General features: G+C 42.1%; 1 protein-coding gene across 1 annotated transcript in view; it reads right to left on the reverse strand.

The window, feature by feature from the left end:
- Positions 1-801: 801 nt before the first annotated feature.
- Positions 802-18,508, reverse strand: part of LOC127187070 (prohibitin 1-like) — a 64,008-nt gene continuing 46,301 nt past the window's right edge. The window contains 2 exon segments of the mRNA XM_051143316.1: positions 802-1,511; positions 1,514-1,636. Coding sequence (XP_050999273.1) covers positions 802-1,511; positions 1,514-1,636 — 833 coding nt within the window.

Genomic DNA, 18,508 nt, shown 5'->3' on the forward strand with positions numbered 1-18,508 from the left:
TCTTGTACTTTTTAAATAATTGTATTATCTTATGTGGATGAACGTTTTGCTGCATGTATGTGTGTGTGCCATGTGTGTAGTGCCTGAGGAGGAAGCTGTCAGTTCCCCTGAAACTGAAGCTGCAGATGGTTACAGGTACCTTGTAAATGCTGGGAATCGAACCCAAGTCCTCTGTAATAACAGTACTCTTAGCCACTGAGCCAACATGCCAACCCGTCTTTTTTTTTTTTTTTTTTTTTTTTTTTTAATAAATGTATCAATTTTGTCTAGGTTGTTGAAGTAGTTAGCATAGATTGTAAAGTTATATTTGTAACACTCATGGGGTCGGTAAGAAGAAGACCTGCTTAATTTCTGAAGCTGGTGACTTGTGCTTTGTTCCTCCTGATCACCCATGTAGCAGTCTGTTGATTTGGCGCATCATTTCCACAAACCAATTTAGCTTTCAATCTCTATGCATACACCGTGTATATGTGTGTGTACGAACGTGGGCTTGTGCGTGCTGTGGTGCATGAACAGAGGTCAGAGGGCAACCCCGGATAGTCGCCCCCTTGTGCTTTGTTTGAGATGGTCTCTTGGTGTTTCCTGTGCATGAGCTGTGCTGCAGGCATCCAGAGCTCTCTCTCTACCTCTCACTCCTCCAGGAAAGCGACAATTACAGAGGTGAACTGAATCCAGCTTGAGTCCTGTTCTGCGGATTCACGCTCAGGTCCTTGACTTTAAGCCATTCATGAAGTTTCTCAGTGATTTCTGGTTTGGGGCAGAGGCAGGCGTCATTCAGGAGGATCCACGCTGGGGGAGCACCTAGCGCCCCGTTGGCAGGTAGGTGATGTTCAGAGAGCCAGAGAGCTGGGATGCAATGTCCTTGGCAGCTTCCAGCTTTCGCAGCTCAATCAGGCCATCACCGGCTGTGGCCAACGAGTTGGCGATCAGCTCAGCCGCCTTGGAGTCACCCTTGGCAAAGATGACAGCTGCCGCTTTCTGCTGCTCAGCCTTTTCCACCACAGATCTGGCCCTCTCTGCTTCCTGCTGAACCACCTGTTTGGCTTCCACCGCTTCTGCGAACTCTTTCCTGAAGGTCAGATGTGTCAGGGACACGTCATCCAGGATGAGGCCAAATGTCGCTGCTCTCTCTGTGAGGTCATCGCTCCCCTGCCTGGAGACCAGCTCTCTCTGGGTAATCAATTCTCCAGCGTCGAAGCGAGCCACCACCGACTTGAGGATCTCTGTGGTGATAGATGGCAGCACCCGCTCATCATAGTCCTCGCCGATGCTGGTGTAGATGCGAGGAAGCTGGCTGGCCACCGGCCGGAAGAGGATGTGCAGCGTGATGTTGACGTTCTGCAGATCTTTGCTGCCAGTGATGACAGGTACATTCCACGGTCGAGAGCGGCAGTCGAAGATAATTGGTTTCTGTACCCAGGGGATTTGGAAGTGAGTCCCTTCCCCTACCACAAAGTCCTGTACTCCACGGAATCGGTCAAAGATGACAGCTCTGTGCCCAGCATCCACGTATATAAGGCAGAGTTCACCACGCCTCCTGCAACTGCTAATGCCAGGCCGAACTTTCCGATGGACTCAAACACTTTGGCAGCCGTGATCCCCTCGGTTGAGTCCACTCCCACGTGCTTTCTCGCTCCTGTGTTTTTCTTTTGTTGGCTTCATATGCGTCTAACACCACTGATCACTGATGTACGGATTTAAAGTTGTATCTCCCATGTAAATTCCCATGTGGGCTCTTGTAGTTTGAGCCCACAAATTTTGACACATTATATGCTCCTTATTGTACGGTTTAAAGGACTAAGTTCTCTAGTGATTTCTAACTGACATATGAGTCATTTAGAACAATGCTACTTGTATTTTACCTTTGTATTGTTTAATTTCTAGAAACATACTTTATAAATTAAATTTTCCTAAATTTATGACCACTTGTTAATCTATGACTTATGGTTTTGTTTTGTTTTTCTTTTTGGTCAGTTTAGAGTAAGTCTCAGAAAAAAAAGGGAGGCTTGTTCTTTAGTTTTTGGTGTTTATTTGTTTGAAGACACGGTTTCTCTGTGTAGTCTTGTCTGTCCTGGACTTACTTTGTAGACCAGGTTGGCCTTGGACTCACAGTGATTTGCCTTCCACTGCCTCAACAGTGCTGGGATTAAAGGTGTGCACTACCATGCCTGGCCTTCTGGTATCTTATATCAGCTAAGTCAACTTAGAAGATGATGCTATTCAAAATTTCCAACTCTTTACTTATTTTGGGAGGGGTCTAATTTTTCTATCCATTGTTATAAGTCTTAAAGTACGGTACTATAAGCATGTGATTGTGTCTTTCCCTTTAATTCTGTTGATTTTTCGTCATGTATTTTCAAGTTTAGAAGTAGGAGACAGCAGGATATAGCTAGTAAATATTCAAATCTGGGTAAGACCAGGCATGGAGTAATATGGGGATTATTAATTTTCATCTCTGTTAAATAATGACTACATGGATAGCAATAACAACATTATCATGCTGGTTTTCTCTCATGCTGTACAAATTTATTCCAGTAAAAATAGTGTTATCAGGAAAATCTCCAGGCTCTTCCAGAACAAAATATCACTAGACAGAGTTTAGATGAGCTCTTTTATAGAAAACAGTTAAAATATATAAACAAAAGCAGGAGGTATCATAATCATTATCATTATAAAATCAGAGAGAGGCTCCTCTTCCGACCACTTCCATTCAGGACCAGGTTGTTATCTGCAAAGCTTTTAGTACTAACAAAGCTGATCCGAGCTGTTTGGGAAACTGCACACAGAGCCATCACCTTGATTGTGAATGGGAACACTTTTGTTGTTTCCTTTGTTTAAGGTGCTGGGGGTTTAATCCAGGCATCTGCGGTCCAGTCATCCATTCTATCAACTCAGCCACACATCCCCATGCCTGGAAGCAGTTTTACACGAGCAAAATGGAGGAGGAAATGTTCAAAAAAAAAAAAAAAAAAATCACAAAAGGTGGATTGAGTGGAATAGACCATGATGGAGGAGAATGAATTCTGTACCACAGTGACCAGAATATATTAATAAATGAGAAGGAATGTAGCTTAACAATATGCAATGGGGGATTGTTTTTTTGAGACAGGGTCTCTCTATGTAGCCCTGGCTGACCTGGAACTTGCAGAGTAGACCAGGCTGGCCTCAAGCTCACAGAGATCCACCTGCCTCTGCTCCCTCTGAGAGCTGAGATTAAATGCATGTGCCACTGTGCCCAACCCAAATGGATTTTTTTTTTTAAAGCAGACAACTCCAAGGGAGCATGTGTATACGTATGAGTTTATTTGCACAGCCCTTGGTTCAGAATGCAATGATTAAGTATAACAGCTCTGCAGGTGAGACCTGTAGAAGGAAGTTTGTTTGCAGGCAGGGTGGAGAGTGGGAGACAGAGGGGACAAGGAACAGGTTTGCATCTACTTTTTATCTTCTGCAGTTTTCTTCTCTAGTCAACATATATTGTTAAGTGATAGCGATGTTTTTTAAGTATGAACAATAATAGTCCTAAAAGAGATAAATATACACTAAAAACGGTAAAACTTTCAAATACTGGGATAGGATAAAATCTTGAAGCATGGTAATAAAGAATCCTTATGAATTCTCAAGGCTCTACAGACTTCTGTACCGAAGTATTGCTCTAGCCAAAAGCTCCATTTCCCAGGCAAGAATAATAATATAGTCATAAAACAGCTAACACTGATTGACACTCATTCTATGTCAGACTCTATTTTAAGTGCCTTCGTGTATTAACCCGCAACAATTCTATAGTGTAAATACTGTAATTTCCCTGGTTGCAGGAAGCTCATGTACTGGATGACTTAGGCTGCATCTCACACCTAATAGGTAGCCACGCTGGGCTGCAATACCTAGCAGTTTGGCTCTAGAATGTGTGCCCAACGCTTCCGCAAATGTCCTCTTAGAAATAAGCTTCCTGGGACTGGAGAGATGTCTCTGAGGTTAAGAGCAGGTCCTGCCCTCCCAGAACTCTAAAGTTGCGTTCCAACTATTCACATCAGGCAGCCTGTGACTCCAGTTCCAGGGAAACCCAGCGCCCTCTTCAGGCCTCTACAGGCCCTACACCCACACCCACACACATACAACCACACACACACATACACAGGAAGGAAGGAAGGAAGGAAGGAAGGAAGGAAGGAAGGAAGGAAGGAAGAAAATCAAAAGTAAAATTTAAAAAATAAAGAAGCAAGAGCCAGGCAGTGGTGGCATACACCTTTAATGCCAGCATTAGGAGACTGAAGCAGGTGGATCTCTGTGAGTTTGAGGTCAGCCTCTTCTATGAAATAATTACCAGCATAGCTAGGGCTGTAGGGATGTTACACAGAGAGAAACCCTATCTTGAAAACCCAAAATAATAAGCCAGGCATGGTGGCACATGCCTTTGATCTCTGCACTCAGGAGGCAGAGGCAGGCAGCCTGGTCTACAAAGTGAATCCAGGACCGCCAGGGCTATTATACAGAGAAACCCTGTCTCAAAAATAAACAAAAATAACAACAACAATAATAATAACAAAAATGAAAAAGAAAGAAGACAGGAAAGAGGAGTGTACTAAAGAGTGAAAGTACACTGGGTGGTATAGGACAAGTACTGGCTTTCCTTGTCAGCTTTGCCTGTGCCTCATGGCTGCCTGGAGCTCTCATCTCCACATGCTGGTCTATTTTTGATTTGGTGTTTTTTTTTTTTTGTTTTTTTTTTTTCTATTTGTTCAAGAGGCCGGAAGTGTCTCTACATCCAGGGTCACTGAGGTGCACCTTCCCGGAAAGAAATCAGTTTCCAAGCCTTGGTCATGGAGAGAGGGCCCCATGCTGCAAGACATGGGTGGGCTTGGGATCTCAAGAAAGTGACCACACAACCTAAAGCATTTTAGCAAGGCAAAATGTTTTACTTCTGCAGAAGGCTGTGTGACCACACTATATCAAGCAAGAGCACCCAGTGGGAGAGAGTGGAGGAGGTGGATACAAGATTTGTATTCCTAATGCAAAAAGATCTTGGGCCTCACTGTGAGTAGTCAGTGCTTGGCCTCACGTTCTTATCTGATTATCTGTTTTAAAGCAACACAGTTGATAAGTAGAATGCAATTTTCAGCCCTGAGCACATATTTTGGTTTCAAGAACTGCTGACTATGGAAGAATTTGAGATTCTGCAAAGCAGCTGATTTACAATTTTTTTTTTTTTTTTTTTTAGTGAAGTTTTGTGGGACTAGCGAGATGGGTCAGTGGTTAAGAGCACTGGCTGCTCTTCCAGAGAAATTGTATTCAATTCCCAGCACCCACATGGTGGCTCACAACCCTCTGGAACTCTACTTCCAGGGTATCTGACACCTTCTTCTCTACTCTGTGGGCAATAGGCATGCATGTGGTGCAAACACACACATGTAAGCCCAACACCCATACACACAAAATAAAACATCTTTAACATGACGTTCTGTCTTATTTAACCCTTTAATAGGAAAGACAATGCATTACTTTTAAATTTCCCACAGCCACCAAATCATTCCAAGTTCAAGCTCACTGCATTCCTGTCATTGTTTGGCAAAAACACAGACAGCACCAATGTAGTCACAGTGCTTGCCCTACTAGCTTGCTAGGGTCACCAACCTCTTTTCCCAACCTGATGCCTCCCTGTACCCATCTCTTCATTACTTTGGCTGTTTGCTTAGTGATTTGAGGTTTAGGAAGCCATCTTTCTTGTCACTGTTTTGAGACAATGGATTACTATCCTTTCAGTGACATAGGTCAAGGATAGGAGTTTAACTTTTCTTTTATTAAAAAGGAGTATCTTAAAGAAGTCCAAGATGGAAGCAGCTAACACACACCTTGTCTGATCAGCAGGACAGCAGTGACTATTCAACAACCCAAGGGCTGATCTGAGAACCACAAAACATCAACTCTGGTGACCCATAGATGAGAGGGATCCAAATTTTGTGTAGCACAGTTGTTTCCAGCCTCTGGCCGCTGGGAAAAACTGCAAAGCACCAGGTTCCCACAGAAATGGGTGCACGGCCTCCAAAAGCTAGAGCCATGCACCTGGCTAGCGGACAGCTACTGAACCTCTTGGTGCACAGAACTAGTTTGAGACTTCAAAATCACCAGTGTCTGTGGGTTCTAACAACAAGCAGACCCCATGTTCGGGATCACAAGCAGATTTGATCTTAGGTCACCCAGAAAAGCCACACAGAGAGCTCCTGGGTCCACTAACAACCAACAAGTGCCTGCAGGACCCAAAACAACTGGCTGGCAGGCTACTCTAGCACCCCCTAGTGCTCATAACTAGCTTGAATCTACAAAACCACCAGTGTCTGTGGGTCATGGAGCAGACCCCACAGTCAGGATCACAAGCGGATCTGATCTCAGGTCACACAGAAAAACACAGAAAGCTCCGAGGTCCAAGTAAGCACTAGGCATACACTCCAACCAGAGACATTACAATGGGAAGAGGTCTGCAAAAGAACACAGGCAACAATACCCAAGAACATTTGCTACCACCAGAAACCAAAACCAGCAGTCCCACCACCACAGCAAGCCCTGGAGATACTATCTCAGCTGACACACAAGAGAAGGATTTCAAATTTGAGGTTATGAAAATTATAGAAGCCTTAAAGGAGGAAAATAAATCCCTCAAACTAGAACTGGGATACACAAAGAAACAACTGAACAAATCACTTGAAGAAACTACAACCAAGAAGGAGAAAGAAATGAATAAAAGCTTTCATGACCTAAAACAGTAGATCCAAGCTATGAAGAAAATACAATCTGAAATAATCCAGGAAATGGAAACCCGAGAAAAGAGGACAGAATCTACAGACACAAGTATGACCAACAAAATTCAAGAGACGGAACAAAGAATATCAGAGATAGAAAATATAACTGAGGAAATGAATACAGCAGTCAAAGAAAATACTAAATCTAAAAATCTCTTGACATAGACTATCCAGGAAATCTGGGACACTATGAAAAAACCAAACCTAAGAATCATAGGGAAGGGGGAAAAAAAAAGAAGACTCCCAACTACAATGCCCAGAAAATATTTTCAACAAAATCATGGAAGAAAACTTCCCTAATCTAAAGAAAGAAATGTTCATTAATATACAAGAAGCCTACAGAACTCCAAATAAAATGGACCAGAAAATAAAATTCTCCCAACACATAATAGTCAAACACTTAACGTATAGAACAAAGAAAACATTAAAAGCTGCAAGAGAAAAAGGGCAAGTCACATGTAAAGGCAAACCTATCAGAATTACACCTGACTTCTCAACAGAGACTATGAAAGCCAGAAGGGCATGGATGGAAGTCATGCAGACACTAAGGGGCCACAGATGCCAACCCAGACTACTATATCCAGCAAAGCTCTCAATCACCATAGATGGAGAAACCAAGATATTCCATGACAAAACCAAATTCAAACAGTACCTAACCACAAATCCAGCTCTACAGAAGATACTAGAAGGAAAATTCCAACCCAAGGAGGGTAATTTTACTCGAGGAAACAAAGGAAATGAATGACCCTACACCCACAAAAACAAGAGAAAAGAAGCTCACACATACACTCTCTCTCTCTCTCTCTCTCTCTCTCTCTCTCTCTCTCTCTCTCTCTCTCTCTCTCCCACTACCAACATCAAAATAATAGGAACCATTAACAACTGTTCATTAATATCACTCAACATTAATGGCTTCAACTCCCCAATGAAGAAACACAGGCTAACAGAATGGATGTGAAAACATGACCCATCAATCTGATGCTTACAAGAAATATACCTCAGCAATAAAGATAAACATTACCTTAGAGTAAAGGGCTGGAAAAAGATATTCCAAGCAAACAGACCAAGGAAACAAGCTGGAGTAGGCATTCTAGTATCTAATAAAATAGACTTTTAACCAAAACTAATAAAAAGAGATGGGGAAGGACACCATACTCATCAAAGAAAAAATACACAAAGATGATGTCTCAATTCTGAACATCTATGCCCCAAATACAGGAGCACCCACATTCATAAAAGAAACATTAGTAAAGCTTAAATTGCATGTTAAACCCTACACTTTAATAGTGGGAGACTTTATCACCCCACTCTTACCAATAGATAGATCATCACAGTGGAAACAAAATGGAGAAACAAGTAAACTAATAGATGGCTTAGGGGTTAATAGCATTGTCTGCTTTTTCAGAGGTCCTGAGTTCAATTCCTAGCAACCACATGATAGCTCACAACCATCTATAATGTGATCTGATGCCCTTTTCTGGCCTTCGGGTGTGCATGCAGATAGAGCACTCATATATACATAAAATAAAATAAATAAATCTGAAAGAAAGAAAGAAAGTCTTCACTTATCATGAAAGTGGGATAGAGGGGAGGAAATCCTATTGGGACTCTCGGTGAGAAAAGTATGGGAGAATGGGGAAATAGAAGGATCCAGAGGGTCTTAGAAACCTACAAGAACAACATTATGATGGACGGATTTGGGCCCAGGGGTTCTGCTCAAACTATGGCACCAGCCAAGGACAATATGGGCAGTAAACTTCGAACCACTACCCAGATCTAGCCGATGGACAGGACATTCTCCACCATTGACTGACTTTCATAGGAACTCAGGTGCACCATATTTGACAACGTCCCTTTCTTAGGGAGGCCTGGTGGCACTCAGAGGAAGAATAGCAGGCTACCAAAAAAGAGACTTGATACCCTATGAGCATATACAGGGGGAGGAGGTACCTCCCAGTCACAGTCATAAGGGAGGGGAGTAGGGGGTAAGCGGGAGGGAGGGAGGAATGGGAGGATACAAGTGATGGGATAACAATTGAGATGTAATATGAATGAATTAATTAAAAATGATATGGGAGGATACAAGGGATGGGATAACAATTTAGATGTTATATGAATAAATTAAATATATTTTAAAAATAAAAATAAATAAAAATAAATTTTAAAAATGGGGTACAGAGCTAAATAGAGAATTCTCAACAGAAGAATATCGAATGGCTGAGAAACACTTAAAGAAATGTTCAACACCCCTAGTCATCAGGGGAATGCAAATCAAAATGGCTCTGAGATTCCATCTAACACCTATCAGAATGGCTAAGATCAAAAATTCAAGTGACAGCACCTGCTGGCAAGGACGTGGAGAAAGGGGAACACTCCTCCATTGCTGGTGGGAGTGCAAACTTATACAACCACTTTGAAAATCAATCTGGCGCTATCTCAGGAAATTGGGAATAAGTCTATCTCAAGACACAGCCATACCACTCCTGGGCATATACCCTGAAGAGGGTCCAGCATACAACAAGGACATTTGCTCAACTGTGTTCATAGCAGCCTTGTTTATAATAGCCAGAATCTAGAAAGAACCTAGATGTCCCTCCACTGAAGAACGGATAAAGAAACTATGGTTCATTTACACAATGGAATACTATTCAGCTATCAAAAACAAAGAAATTTTTAAATTTGCAGGCAAATGGATGGAACTAGAAACAATCATCCTGAGTGAAGTAACTCGGACCAGAAAGACACACATGGCATATACTCACTCATAAGAGATGTTAGCCACTTAATTCAGGTTAACATTACAACACAGAGATTGGTGTGTCAACCAAGGTCCGTGTAGAATGTAGATCTAGACCTGCTCAGATGTAGTAGATCGGCAGCACAGTCTCCTTATGGGTCCCACAATATGGGGAGTAGGGACTACTGCTGACATGGACTTGGGCCTCCTAACGTTGTTCACTTTCCCCCTGGCAGAGTGGCCTTGCCAGGCCACAGAGGAATAGGTTATAGGTAGTACAGAGGATACTGGATAAGCTGAGGTCAGATGTTAGGGGAGGAGGGAGGGGGCTGCAATCAGGATGTAAAGAATTCAAACTGCAGAACAAGCAGGTAACTTATATTGCTAATCCCACTACATGGGAATAGCTCTGAGACTGGCTCAGATACAAAGGTTTATGCATCGACAAGGCTTTATGTTGGTCACAGACTCTCTGTGACTTATAATTAGAGGCCATTCTTAGTATGGCATGCAGGAAGACTTGCAGATGTCTTACTTCTGCTCATACAATGAGCAGGGAGCCAGCCTTAATTGCTCTGTGCATCCTGCGCACTTCATACAATCATAACGTTAGAGCTGTATAACGCTTGTGAGAAAGTATGTTTTCAGAACAAAAGAACCAGACACTGACGCTGAATCAGACCTGACAGGATTCATTCCTCTCAGCATGCTGGACGCTGACATTCTGCATCCTCCATGTTGCAGCCCCAGGTGCCTCAGTTGCTGTTACCCATCAGAACAGGACAGCATTGTAAAAAAAAACTTCAGATCCCAATTGGTCCAGCATTTCAAACTGTCCCACACAGGACTCCTATTAAGCCTGGAATTTTGTAACATATAGAAAAATGGACCACAAATGCTATGCATGGCTTACTTAACCATTTTCCCCAATTTGGGATGGGGAACCTTCAAAGATATTATTTACCCTAAAGCAGCCTGAAGAAACCTTAAAATAACAACATCCCATTTCTCTAAGGGGGGTTGAGTAGGTTTCTGTTTGCTCTCTTGGTCTACAGATGCTTATTTTCATCAGGAGTTGGCTATAAGTTATTATTGGTCTTATACAGAGAGAAAACTAGGTTGGACTCAGGGATGTCTCTTTTTTCCTTTATCTTGTTTTTGTAGCTAAAGAGAAAGGAGCTGAAAAGAAAGAAAGGGGGATGCGGAAATACAAAGGGAGGATAGAAACAAAGGTAGGTTATTGAATCTACTCCTCAACTCAAGGCCTTAACTGTTACTCACAAATAAAGCTTTTTAAATTCATTGGTATTGAATTTTGTATGTTGATATAAATCATGGTCATGTCAAATACTAGTCTAACTTTGTCACAAGAATGTGTATCCTATGTCCAATAGATAGATATGTATCTATGGATATATATGGTAAAATAGTTAAATAAGGTCTTCAAAAGCCTCAGAGACCTACAGAATATGGCATTTAAAGATGTTTTAGAACCGGGCATGGTGGTGCATGCCACATAAGCTCAAAAAGATGAATTTGGATGCCAAACTCCCATGTAAAAGCCAGGCATGATGACACATGCCTATAATCATAGTGCTGGGGAGGTGGAACCAGACAAATCCTGGGACTCACTGGCCAGTCAGTCTAGCTCACTTAGCAAATTGCAGGTTCAGTAAGAAACTTTGACATAGATAGATAGATAGATAGATAGATGATAGATAGATAGATAGATAATAGATATGAGATAGATTATAGCTAGATAGATAGATAATAGATATGATAGAGGATAGATAGATGATAGATAGATTGATAGATGATTGATAAATATATATATGATTGATTGATGATAGATGATATAAAGATAGATAGATAGATAGATAGATAGATAGATAGATAGATAGATAGGGATAAATAAGCTGGAGGAACCAGTAAGATGGCTTAGCTAGTAAAGTTAGCTTGTGAGCATGCTTGCCACACATTCCTGCTGACCTGAGTTCCATGGCAGAAAAAGAAAGTGACTCTCACAAGTTTTCCTATGATTGCCAAAGTTCTATACTTTCAAATTTAATTAATTAATTAACGAAATACTATTTTCTTTAGATTTATTATTTATACAGTAGTCTGTTTACATGTGTGCCTGCATGTCAGAAGAGGGCATCAGATCTCATTGTAAATGGTTGTGAGCTACCATGTGGTTGCTGGGAATTGAACTCAGGACCATTGGAAGAACAGACAGAGCTCGTACATAACCTCTGAGCCATCTCTCCAGCCCCCATACTATTTTTTTTTTTAATTTAATGACTAAATGAATAACGTTTGGGGAAGACACCAAACATTGATCTTTGGCCTCTACACACCCCCCACATGAGCATGTCCACACAAATAATACACACACACACACACACACACATACACACAGAAGGATAGAAAGAGAGAGAGAGAGTCGCTGAGGGATGGGATATTAAAACTAAAATTCCACTTTCCAATCATTTCTTTCATCTGAAGAAAATTGCACAACTAATCAGAGACCAGGTTCCCAGGATCCTGTCTCTTTACTGGTATCTCCTTGCAGCAATTTTTGCAGTGAGGCTCTCAAGAGGCAGTGGTTTCGCTTCAGCTTCCCTAAGGAGACAACAATTCTCAACCCTAGATATAATTACCAGGGGCAAAAAAAAAAAAAAAAATCAGGACTCTGCCCCAAACCAATTACACCCGATTCTCTGGAGGTAGCATCTGAGCAACAATATTATTTAAAGCTCCCCCGGCAATCTTCATAGAGTGGAAGATACTTTGCCTGAGACAATGTGTGACCTTGTTGTTAAAATATCCCACTTTCAAAAAGAGAAAATCTGGATTCTTATGCAAATGTAAAGTGCATGTGTCAAGCTGTTTCAACTCATCAATGAGGAAGCCAGTAATATGTCAAAGCCAGTGCAAAGAGCATGTGAGGAAGTAAATATTTATGGGCAATGTTAGTATAAGGTTGTTGTGTTGGATACAAAAGTAATTAATGGCATATTCTGAAGTAAGTTAAAGACTCCGTGCAATCGCTATCAACATTCTAAAGCTTGGTTTGTTTGTTTGTTTGTTTTGAAGAAATGGGGAGAATCTTAACACTCTTCAGGAATTGTAAGGACGCCAAGTCACCCAAACAATTTTGGAAAAATCAGAAGTTGAAACGCTCACATTTGCTGATCTCAAGTCCTATTATAAAACTATACAAAACAAGAAGTGTGGACTGTCATAAAGACAGGCAGATGTTTCCATGGAACTAAATTAAAGGTACATACATAATCCAATTTCTCTGCAGACATTTGAGGGAAGAAATAACAGTCTTTCTAACACCTGGCACCCAGACAATTTCATAGGCAAACAAAGCAAAGGTGGGGCCAGGAATGTTGGAATGTTGCTCTGCTGGCAGAGCACCTGCCCAGCGTACTGGGAGCTCTGCCTTCAGTCCTCAGTACCTCAGGTAATCCAAGCATTTGGGAGGTGGAGGCAGGAGGATCCCATGGTCCAAATCATTTTCATCTACACAGCTAGCCGAAAGTCAGCTGGGGTTATTATGATATCCTGTCTCAGGAAAATGAAGATGAAGTCTAGAGAGATGGATCAACGGCTAAGACCTGTGTTCAGTTTCAAACATCTCCACTGAGGAGTTAACAAGTGCTTGTATCTCCAGTTCAGAGGGGTACACACAAGGTTGGCCATAAAACCCTCAAAAGGAAAAAAAAAAAACGTGTAAGAAAGAGTTGAGGAAATTAGAATCCCCATTCATTGCTGGTAGGAATATTAAATGGCTCAGCTGCCATAGTAAACAGTTTGGTAATTCCTCAAAAAAATTAAACATAATACCCTCCACCTTTAGTCATGTCATTCTGGAGGCAGAGGCAGGTGTCCTGGTGAGTTCCAGGCCATCCTGATCTACCTGACAAGTTCAGGACAGTCAGGGCTAAATAGAGAAACTGTCTCAAAAAGCAAGCAAAATAAACACAAAACTACAAAATACTCGCAAGTGTACACTGGGTGTTTGCACAGAGGAGCTGAAAACTGGTATTCAGAGAAATTCCATAGTACCACTACTCAGAATAGCAAAGGTATAAACAAATCTCCATCAACTACAGAATGCCATCCGGGAGCTCAGATCCACAACTGACACAGATAAGTCTTGAAAACATAGTCCTGAATGAGAGAAGCCAGACCAACCAACTGGGTTGGTGTCATTTATTGAAAATATCCAGAATAAGCAAATCCATGAATACAGAAAATAGATTACTGGTTGCAAGGAATGGGATATAGGAAAATAGGATGCAGGATTACTTTGGGATGGCGATGAAAACAAACAAACAATAATAAAAACAAGAAAGAAAGAGATGGAGAGATCACCTTCTTGTTTGTAAGATCTGGAATTTTTTTCTAACTTTAGCCTCTGCTCTGAGTTCATTAGTACTGAGGGATGTCTTCACTATGTGTTGCAAGTAGGAAAGAAAGGGAAGAACGGGGACCTAGATTTCTTTACTCTCCCAAAATTATTTGTAGCCTTTATACAAATTGACTCAGTTCTCAATTATCACCAGCCCCGCTCTGTGGGGCTTATCTGGCTACCCACTTATCTAGACTTCGTGTTTATCTCTGTCTACACTGCAGAAGTACTCCTCAGCCCGACTACAGAGCTGGGTTCTCAGCCCTTTGAGAGCAAAGCAAACAGCCCCACCAAACCTTTTCCTTCAAAGGTAAACCAGACAGGGCAGAGGAAGAGGATGGAGAAAGAGGAAGGCAGCGGGTGAGGAGAAGATATAGGCATAAGGTCACTGTTTAGTTTAAATTCTGATTTCCTGGCTAAAGGTTGTGTAAACTCTACTCCTTGATTGTTCCCCTGTTATGTCAATAAAACAGCGTACAGCCAATCCAGAAGCAAGGGAGAGGATAGGGCTGGACTTCTTGCCAGTCAGGGGAGGAAGAGTTAGGATAGGAAGAGGATTTCAGCCATGGGTAGAGAAGTCCAAGGAAGATAACGAAGAAGGAGCTGGAACCGAGGAAAGCTACAAAGTGTAATATCACTGAGATGTTTGCTGGGAGTAAGACAAAATAGCATAGAGGGTTAAGAACAGACTTAAACTGCTCAGATTGTATTGTGAAACCTTGTATTATAAAAGTCTCAATTATTCGTGTGATAGATGGTTTAAGAAATAAGCTAAGAGAAACAAACACAGTTGTATAAAAATAACTACAACAAGAGGATATCAGAAAAGGGTTGACAATAGACACACTGGGGTGTTCTTGCCAATAAATTTCCATTATACTAAACCTTTTGGGCATGAAGGTACCCTTTAAGAATTTAAAGCACCAGGGCTGGAGAGATGGCTCAGAGGTTAAGAGCACTGCCTGCTCTTTCAAAGGTCATGAGTTCAATTCCCAGCAACCACTTGATGGCGCATAACCATCTATGAGATCTTCCGGTGTGCAGGCCAGAACACTATATGCTAAATAAATAAATCTTAAAAAAAAAAAAAAAAAAAAAAAAGAATTTAAAGCACCAAGGACCATTTCTACAGGAAAATTTGAGTGAATACATAAACACAAAACTTCAGATATTTCAGATGACTTTTGGACTTCAGAAAGATTTTTGAGGTAAGAAATCCTACTCTGGGTCCCTCCCAAAGCCAGCTCTAATGGCCTTGGTAAAACGTTTTAAATGTTCCTTACAAAACTAGGGGTGTAATGTGGCGAGTAGAGCGCCTCTGTAGCATGACCAAAGCCATACATTGGACCCCGAGAAGTGTCTCACCTAGGCCTGATGGTGTGAGCCTGTCATTCCAGCACTCAGGAAGTGAAGAGGGAGAACCAGAAGTTCAAGGTCACCCTCAGCTGCAGTGTTCAGTGTGAGGTGACTCACCCATCTGTAAACAAAACCTCCAGTCTTCAGCTTTCATCTTTAAAAAAAAAAAAAAAAAGATACACAGAATAAGTGAAATTGCTCCCCTTTTTTGTCAGTTCCTGAACTGAGGGAATCCAATTGTGAAGAGGCTGGGCAACATCAAAGAGGGAACTTCTTCACAGAAGCAGCTCCTCTCAGTCGTGTTATTTTAACTAATTAGCCAACTACTGTTAAAAGACATTCATTTTGAAAACCTTATTTATTTTGCTCTGCCACATTGATTTGCTCAGTGCTACTCTTATGTGCATAGATTACTGGTTAATGAAGTCTAGATCAGCTTACCCAACATGCACTGCAGATCGGACCGAAAATGCAATGCGCCCTACCAACGTCTAACTGAAATTAATCGTATTCAGTTTTCTCTCAGCTTGACTACTTTTTATAGCCTTTCTACCCCTCCCATTCAAAAACTCGTTATTTTCATCTGCTAATTTACTTTTTTAATTACTTATTTAGACACACTAGCACAAGAGCACCCAATGGTTCCAGTAAACCTTGGGCTATTTCACAAGAAATGAAAGATGTCAGAATGGGATTTTCTGAGGGAGGTCTAAAGTTAAAAATAAGATTTACTTTGCATGTACCATTAAGGTGATAAATCTCTCGGCTTCAGTTAAGAACATAATAGAATCAAATGCCATGGAAATCCCTCTGTATGCCACTTGTGTCATTATGAAGCCTAAAGTAGAATTTAAGGTCCTTTTCTATTTTAATGTCATAGATTAGATGAATAATACTTATGCAAAATTGAGGGGAAAAAACCTACAAAGCCAGGCTTAGTAATCCATTGCTGAGTGCCAGCCAGGACCAGTGTGGGCCGGTCCACTGAGTTCTCTTCGAGTCAGTGGCCCTTCTGCTTACTTGGCATCTTATTCTGACTGGCTAAAGGTTCAAGGTGACTAACTTATTCCTTTTCTCCAAGGAGCTCTCCAGCTGCAGCACAGAAAATCTACCATCTCCTCCCAGTTCTGAGAAAACCATTGCAGTTGGCCACTCTAACTACCCTTTTCAGCAAAACCCAGCATTCTTCATTTAAAGGCACCCCAACTCCACACTTTGTAAACATCTATCCTCCATCGTGTTTGTAATACACTCCAGCAAATTTGTTTTAATATGCTCAACTTAAAGCACATTGAAGACCAGAATGGAAAATGCGTGAATGTTGTGTCAGAAAAGCCTCATGGCAGAAAAGCTCATTTGCATTGGCATTTACAAGGGAGACAATTTACATATTGCTTGTGAAATTAAAGACTTTTTTAAAAAGAGGCAGATTTTGGAAATCTGCCTATCAAATGTTAATCTGAGAATGGCAAAGAATAGAATTTTTCTGCAGCTCAGGTCTGTTATTGTTTCTCATTTGAATTATATTCTTTGGAATACATAATAAATGTATATAAAATTCAAAAGGAAGGCAAAGTTTATGCACAGTGAAGCATCTCCCTCCCACTCCAGCCCCAGCCATCCAACTGCCCCAGCAATAATTAATTTCTAGGCTACTGTTGAGAGAGTTTATGGAAACACAAATAACTAGAACTTTTTGGTTAGTAAAATGATGATTACTGAAGGCAAAGTTAGAGGGCTACTAGGCCCTCACCTGAGACAAAGGCTGGAAAAGTGTGTTCCACTGCTGACTCTGGGGTTGAAGGGCATGAGACAGCCAAGTTGGCAGGACAAGGAAATACAAAGACACAGCTGGAAGGACTCGGAGGCCACAGAGAAGCCCTGCAGATCTGAAGGGTCTAGGCGAAGGGTAAGGAGAGGTGGGTGGGTGGGGCCAGCAAACAAACCTTTCCTCAAAAAAGAATTTTTCTTTCTTTCTTTTCTTTTTTTCTTTTTTAGATGGGATTTCTCTTGTTGTCCTGGCCTTGCTCTGTAGACCAGGCTGGCCTCGAACTCACAGAGATCCACCTGCCTCTACCTCCTGCTGAGTGCTGGGATTACAGGTGATGGTGCATGTCTATAATCCTAGCATTGGGGGGGGGGGGGGGGGGTGGGGAGTAGTAATTTGGGGGTGGGGAGGCAGATCTGAGTCCAAAGCCAACCTCGTCTACACAGTGAGTTCCAGGATAGCCAGGGCTATATAGAGAAACCCAAGGCGGGGGCGGTGGGGCATGTGTAAGGGAGTGTAGACAAAGAGAAGTGGACACCGCTCATATCAGGAGGGCCAACAGTTAAAGTCCTGAGAGGTAGTTTGGTTGCTGCCAGGGCCAGGGTGGAGGACCAGAGGGCAGAATAAAAGGTGTCTCCGTTCAAGACCAAACTGAATTTCTGCTGATATCCATCTTCACCAATGAACCACAAGCAAGGCGCCCCGCCCCGCCCCCCCCCGCCGCAATCTATCCCACCCCACACCCTACCCCACTCAACTTCCTGATTCTGCCAGAAAGTTTCCAGATGGCCTGGAAGGGGTCTCTTCCCAGCAGTCCCGCCTCCTCCAATCAGGGCTCAGCACTCCAGTTGACTTTTGGAAGGCGGTTTAGAAGGTGTGATTTCTCACTCGTGGAAACCCCTGGGAAAGCTTAGCTGATGGCAGCTGTAACTAGGTTCCCTTTGCTGAGCCAGGGACCGGGACTCCGGCTCTCAGGGGAATGGCTTGTCCCACTGCACAGTTGATTCCAAGAAAGAAAAGGAAACTGCCAAGTTGTGCCCGGCAGGAGTCCTCTAACTTGGCTCTGTATTACAGTATCAGTGATGCTTGAGTACTTTAAAACACAAACAAACCAGCCTAAATGTACTAGATCAGAAAGTGGTAACCTTGGTTCTATCATCCCTGAGGTCCTAGGGATGGACCGCGGAGGACCCTGAGACAGTCTTCAAAGAATGTGCATTGAGGCTGTGGAAAGGTTTCTAAGTGACAGCGTGACCTTGCCGACAAGTTGCTAGTCTCCATAACAAAGGAAATAGGCAATGAGAAAACAAGCCCGTGGGACACACACACACACACACACACACACACACACACACACACACACACACACACATACACACACACACACACACACACACGACCCATCAATCATTTAACACTGTTGCTACACC

Source organism: Acomys russatus, chromosome 3 (assembly GCF_903995435.1).
Source record: "Acomys russatus chromosome 3, mAcoRus1.1, whole genome shotgun sequence".
Lineage (NCBI taxonomy): Eukaryota > Metazoa > Chordata > Mammalia > Rodentia > Muridae > Acomys > Acomys russatus.